General features: G+C 54.5%; 1 protein-coding gene across 1 annotated transcript; it reads right to left on the bottom strand.

The window, feature by feature from the left end:
- Positions 1 to 266: 266 nt before the first annotated feature.
- LOC112975372 (putative tripartite motif-containing protein 75) lies at positions 267 to 5,139 on the bottom strand. Its single transcript, XM_026085341.1, has 2 exons — positions 5,010 to 5,139; positions 267 to 439 (listed from the first exon to the last, which is right to left on the bottom strand). Exons 1-2 carry the CDS (start codon positions 5,137 to 5,139, stop codon positions 267 to 269), a joined length of 303 nt encoding a protein of 100 aa, XP_025941126.1.
- Positions 5,140 to 6,018: the final 879 nt, after the last annotated feature.

Raw genomic sequence — 6,018 nt, 5'->3', positions numbered from 1 at the left:
CTCAGGCCTGCAGCTAAAGGCTGGCACGTGGTCCAGCAAGGAGTACTTTTAGCTTTGTACTTCCCCTTCTCTCGGGTGATGAAGGCAGTTGGATTGTCCCCACAAYACACTAAACCCTATTGGAGTTCCATTAGATGTTTGACCTGTCCCAGGCACGGCAGCGCATTCCCCGGCTGTGGCTTGGTCCATGCCCACTGGCTCTACGTACAAGAGATTCACTCATTGCTGCTGGACACCGTGCAAAAAAACAAAGGGGCATCGTTCAGTCACCCCACAAGGACTCTGGGGTAGAAGTTCTGTCTCAGGGCCTCTGAGAAGGGCACATCCCTGAAGGTGTGGATGTGGGACCTATTGCTCCTGTTGTAGAAAGTTGCTTCCCTGGCCTCATGATCTAGGAAGATGCTGATCACCCTAGGCTTAGCCTGGAGCATCAGCTCTGCTAGCAGGGAGGTAAAAGCTGCGTATTTGTTCTTGTTTCTCAGTCACACCCTCCCAAATTTGGTTCCTGGTGAGGGTGTGAACATTCCCCGCTTGCTCATGGATTCCTTGCACACTCCCATGGTACATCATGTCTTGTTGTCCGCCTCCACCAACTAGCAGTGTCATGAACCGCTGCCAGCCCAGCACTCCAGGTTCCTGGGAACATTCTGCTTCTTCTCACCTGTTCTCACAGTCTGCAGGTCTGGGGACAAAAGCAGGTAGGTGTTCACTGTGCCAGGGTCCAGAGTCAGTCACTGGGGACAGAAAAAGGACAGTGTCACTGACTGTTGGCTGTTATCAAACCTTGTTAACTCTTTCAGGGCACTTGCCCATGAGGGGTGTTGCAGAATGATGGTGAGTTGGGGCTGGTTCTGTGTCGCTCTTCCCATCAGGCCGAGCCACAAAAAGAAGGAGGGAATTGCCCACAGCCCACACTGCATCAGCAGCAAAGAGCCCCAACTCCCAGGGTGGGACAAGTGGTGGATGTAGGATCAGAACCCAGAAGTCCAAGCAGCCAGGATCCTCTCCCAGCAGGCTCCATGAGGATGCCTCATCCTCACGTGTGCTCCTGTGTCCAGTAACAACATCATTAGCTCTCACACCTTGCACTATAGTCTAGTCCAGACCTGACTCTACCTGTGATTTTGATCTGAAGTGATTTTGATCTGAAGCCAGGTATCCAGCCTCTTGTTTTCACCTGGTCCCATGTTTTCTACAGACAGGGCTGCCTGACACAGAGCTTCAGCCTTGCCCCTTCCTGCCATCCTCCTGTCTGGATCCTCCTAGATTTTCTGCCCTTTCTCAGTCACACCCTCCCAAAGTTGGTTCCTGGTGAGGGTGTGAATATTTCCCACTTGTTCATGGATTCTTTGCACACTCCCATGGTACATCATGTCTTGTTGTCCACCTCCACCAACTAGCAGTGTTTCCCAGAGTTTCTCCAGAGTTTCTCCAGAGTTTCCCTCACCCTCAGGACCTCATAGGGCTCCTGGAGCTCTGCAGGAATTGCTGGCAGGGCCTGAACCTTCAAGCTTGTGCTCCTAGGGAGAATGCAGCACTTTTTTGGACTATGGAGGTGTGACCACAAGGCAGGCAAGAGAGGGTCAGATACTGGCGGAGAGAGACACTCAAGGTTCATAAGGGGTTAAATAGGATAGGTTTAATAAAGGACTTACTTACACTACAAACCGCACGGGGAGCCCCAGGAACTGCGAGGAGGGGTTGCCGATGGGAGGCTGCTGGAGGCATGGGTCGGACGCATGGGTCGAACGCCCAGATGGGACTCGACTCGTTGTATTCTAAGGGCCCCTTAAATCTACTGGAACTATTTCCTCACCTCAGCTGTGCTAACCTTGAGAAACTACTGTCCAGGAAGCAGGTAGACGTTGTTGACGAAACGGAATATGCATGCCTGGCCCTGATGGGAATTCAGTCAGTGTGTGGTTTCACATGCCGAGCCTGCCACCATGTACTCTGCCAGTCACTGATTCCTTGCCAGATCTTCCGCAGGTATTCTCGCTACAGGAGGATACAGGCATGATCCTGTGCATGGACTGCTGTGCGCAGTGCTGCCCATATGGCACCTCGACAGGGTGCTCTTTACAGCCCGGATGGGAAAAAATAGACAAGAATCAACTTTTCCACTTGAGTGAAGATTTCTCCAGCCAAGCCAGATGACTGGGCCAGCATCCTGTCTGCAGTCGAGGAGGGGAAAAGCCCCTAGACGTATCCATCTATCCAGTCAGCCAGAGAGTCCAGTGCCAGCACTTACAGCAGCCAGCAAACCTATGGCCTGAGGGTGATCTGCTGGCCTAGAAACATATGGAAAAAATGCAACTCTGATTTAACCCTTCCTTCCCCACCGATGAGCTCCTTCCTTTCAGGGCTCCTTTGTCCCTCGAGGGCAAAGAGCCCCAAAAATGTGACAGGGAGCTCAAGGGAGGTTTGGGCTGCCTGATTAGGGCCTAGATCTCAGGGGAACCAGCACTGCTTCTCCATTTTGCCACAGTCTCCCTAGGCATGCACATTTCTGAGACCGTGTGTGGGGCTCAGCACTGCAGGGATGGAGTTAGAAACCTCGCTGACACAACGCTTCAAAACCTTGTCCCCGACCTGTCCCCACTTCGTCCTGCCTTGTTTCTGGAGTGATGGCTGCAGGAGCTGGGTGTTTCCCAATGGGAATGGATAGAAGAGTGCAGTGAGTGCTCCCGCAGGTCCAGTGTTTTGGAAGAGGCTGCTGGAAGGCAGCCAGCAAGATCTCTGTGTCAATGGTGAGGTTTGGAAGTGGAAGCAACACTCTTGCAGCACAACTTGGGCAGGGAAAGGGCACCTCCCTCGTACTCACCTTCCCTTTCCCTCTATCCTAGGCAGGATCACAGCACCTAGCTCCAAATGGGTGTATTTTAAGTGGGAAGACACTGTTCCTAGGACTCTGTTCAGTCATCCTCCTGGACACTAGGCCATTTCAGACACTGGAGCCTGACACTAAGCCTGTGGGAGCACCCACTGCACCCATCCGTTCCCGTTTGGAAACACACAGATACTGCAGCCTAGGATGGAAAACAGGTTAGAGTTTGGGGAAGCTGGCAGCTGGTGCTGGAGGGCAGGTCGCCTGTGCCTTCCTTGACCTTCAGCTTTCCCCAGCCCCCTGCAGCCCTGGACCCAGCTCACCTGAAGCAAGTGAGATGCCAGCAACTGTCACTTCTGCATCACCTTGGTGATGAGGTGACCAAGGCCAGTGACCTGCTTCAGCAGCTGCTCCATGTTGTCCTGTGCCCAGGACCTGCACCACCCGCCTGCCTGTGAGCACCTCCTCCTCTTCCAGCACTCACTGGCACTTGGCAAGCTCCACTGCAATGAACTCCTGTCGCACCTCCACCACCTCCTGCACCACGTAACCACCATGGCTGGTGAGAATGGGCCCACTGGGCAGCAAGGTTGTTTGGGGGTTTCAGTGCATTGGTGCACCAGACCTCCATCACAGCTACTGAATATCCCCGGGAGGGTGCTGAGCACTCTGAAAAAGCTTGTGAAAAATGTTAGCAGGTTTATTGTTACTATTTGATCAAGCAGAAACTACTTTTTTTCCTTAATCAGCACTTTACTGAGTTCCTGTCTCCTTCTCGGGGGGCTGGTCCCTGCCCTAGGGAATTCAGTCCTTTCTGAGTGCTGGGTCGGCTCTTCAGGAGGCCAAGAATAGTCTGGGAATGGGGCGAGAGCTTCCAGGCACCAATATTTCCCTTGACGTCTTAAAATACTGTTCTGGGGAGCACTGAGGACTCTCGGCATGGATGCAGCATTTCTGGAAGGTGGGGTGTCGGGTGCTTGGCCACAGAAGACAAATCTCCGTGGCCCCCATCCCTCTGCCAGGGCTCCAGAGCAAAGGCAGTAGATTGTGTCTGCATTTGCAGCACCCTCAACCCAGCTGTGCCATCTGTCCCTTCAGTATCTGTTGCCGGGATGTGACTAAGCCCGATGGCTTTCTGTCACAACCAGGCTGGCTGGACTGGGCCTGGTGAGAGGTGAATGGTGGCACATCCCCACCCTATGCCTGGCCATGCATCAGCACAGCTGGTTCCCGAGTCTTCTCTCTCTCATGTACCCAACTGCCCAGCCCCAAAAGACTTGGCCTTTTCTGCCCCAGCTGGGTCAGAAAATCTTCAGAGCAGGGTCTGACTCCCCTTGTGCCTGTGAAGCCAGGGCTGTGCTCCCCAGGCATGGCAAGGGCTGCACAGACCCCAGAGCCAAGACGTGTGGGGTGCAGGATATGCCCTGCAGTGAACAGTGGCAGTCCCAGTGGAAGAGCAGCTCCATGGGCCTGTCTGTCCCTTAGGCTGGGCTCAGGAAGGGATGCACATCCCTGACCCTCCTGACAGACCTGCAATGGCCACGCTCCAAGGGAGGGATGTGCAGGTCAGCAGAGCCAGGCCACTCTGTGCCTGTAAGGCCCTGGACACTCTCAGGAAGGGGAGGGCAAGAAGATCACAGACTGCACAGAGCAGACCCATGTATTTGGTCCCAGGACTGTAAAACCACCAGGTCCCACACAATGGCAAGAGATGTTAGAGTGGCTCAGGGTGTCCCCAGGACTCTGGACATGCAGGTAAGTGCTGAGCCACTTGAGGGTTCTGGAGCACTGAAACCCCTTTGCAGTTGTAGGATCTCCCATGCCAGCATCTGGGATGGAGCAGAGCCATCCCAGTGCCTCTCCCTGGCCTGACCCAGGGCTCAAGGGACAGGGAAGCCAGCTCAGGTGGCTCGATCCCAGTGTACCCCCTGGTGAGCCAGGCACTGCCCATTACCTGGTCCTCCCAGGACTTGTCACATGCAAGGCAAATGGCCTCTTCCAAGGAGCAGGCGCTCCTCAGCCCTCCTGCAGAACATCTCCCTGGGACCCCCACATGCCAGCCACTCCGTGCACACCACAGTGATGGCCAGCTACTGACTGGGCCTAAAGGCAGCTGGCAGGAGCCCTGTGCAGCACCGTGGGCAGAAGCAGASCCCGGTGGCCAAGCTGCCACCCTGCTCACTGTAGGTGATGCACTCATGGCAGAAGCTGTGCCCACAGTTGATGGTCACCACATCCCTCAGGATCTCCAGGCAGATGGAGCAGGTCACCTTGTCTTGGAGCGTCCCCACAGCGTCCTTCCCCATGGCCATGGTTGCTCCTCAAGCCAGGCTGCTTGCTGCAGACATCTTCCTTCACTGGAGTGCAGCTGTGGCTGGAGCAGAGAGGCACACTGAGCACTGGTGAGGAAGTGGGAGAGATTGGAGGTGTTGTGGTGCAGAGATCAGGGCTGTTTTGCTGCCATGTACCCACAGAAACATCCAGTGTGTCCTCAGGTTGATTGCTTCACTCTGAAGGTCATAGTAATGGGCATGGCCAGGCTCAGCGTGTTTCCAGCTTCTGCAGAAAGCAGGTCTGTCCCAGAGCTATAAATTGGAGGAATGGGTCCAGCACCGCTGGCTGTCCTTGCCTGCATCAGAGCCGAGCCAAGTCAGAAAAACCGGCCTCCTCAGACCTTCCCCATGCCAGTCTCTCAGACCAGCGTTTGTTCAAACACACTGCTCTGGACTGCATTGCCCTCTGAGTGCAGCTCTGCTTGGAGGTGTTGCTCTGCAGATCTCAAAAGGCCAAAAGCAGAGACTCAAACTGGGGTGGACTGATCCCTGTGCTGCTCAAGGGAATGTTAACCTGCCTCCTGCAAGCTGGGGCTCCATCTCTATCATGGAAACTCTTCTGATTGTCATGAAACAACCAGTGCTCTTTGAGTGGAGACATGGATTTGGGGTCTTCCACAGCACATCCTTAGGACACAACTGTGACATTGATTATAGCAGTGACAGTGATCCAGACCTCTCTCTCCAGTGTCCCTACAAGGGATGGCTGTGCAGGCGGGACAGTATGGAGAAAGGGCCTATCCTGTCAGCTACCCCACTGCATGGAGGTTGGGCAGGATAGGGTCATGGGTACGATAACCATGAAACTGAGATTTGCACAAGAACTGGGGTGAACCCAGGAGTCCTGGGATGGAAGTG

The sequence above is a fragment of the Apteryx rowi genome, unplaced genomic scaffold (genome assembly GCF_003343035.1).
Source record: "Apteryx rowi isolate R43461 unplaced genomic scaffold, aptRow1 scaffold_665, whole genome shotgun sequence".
Classification (NCBI taxonomy): domain Eukaryota; kingdom Metazoa; phylum Chordata; class Aves; order Apterygiformes; family Apterygidae; genus Apteryx; species Apteryx rowi.
Note: the sequence above shows the minus strand (reverse complement) of the source record. Positions and strands in the feature narration are given on the sequence as shown.

Excerpts from the sequence above, each read along its gene's own strand:
- LOC112975372 (XM_026085341.1), bottom strand. The coding sequence starts at position 5,139 with ATGGCCATGGGGAAGGACGCTGTGGGGACGCTCCAAGACAAGGTGACC. Across the intron at positions 440-5,009 it reads CCATGAGTGCATCACCTACA|CAGAGCTGATGCTCCAGGCT; the intron begins GTGAGCAGGGTG and ends CCTCCCTGCTAG.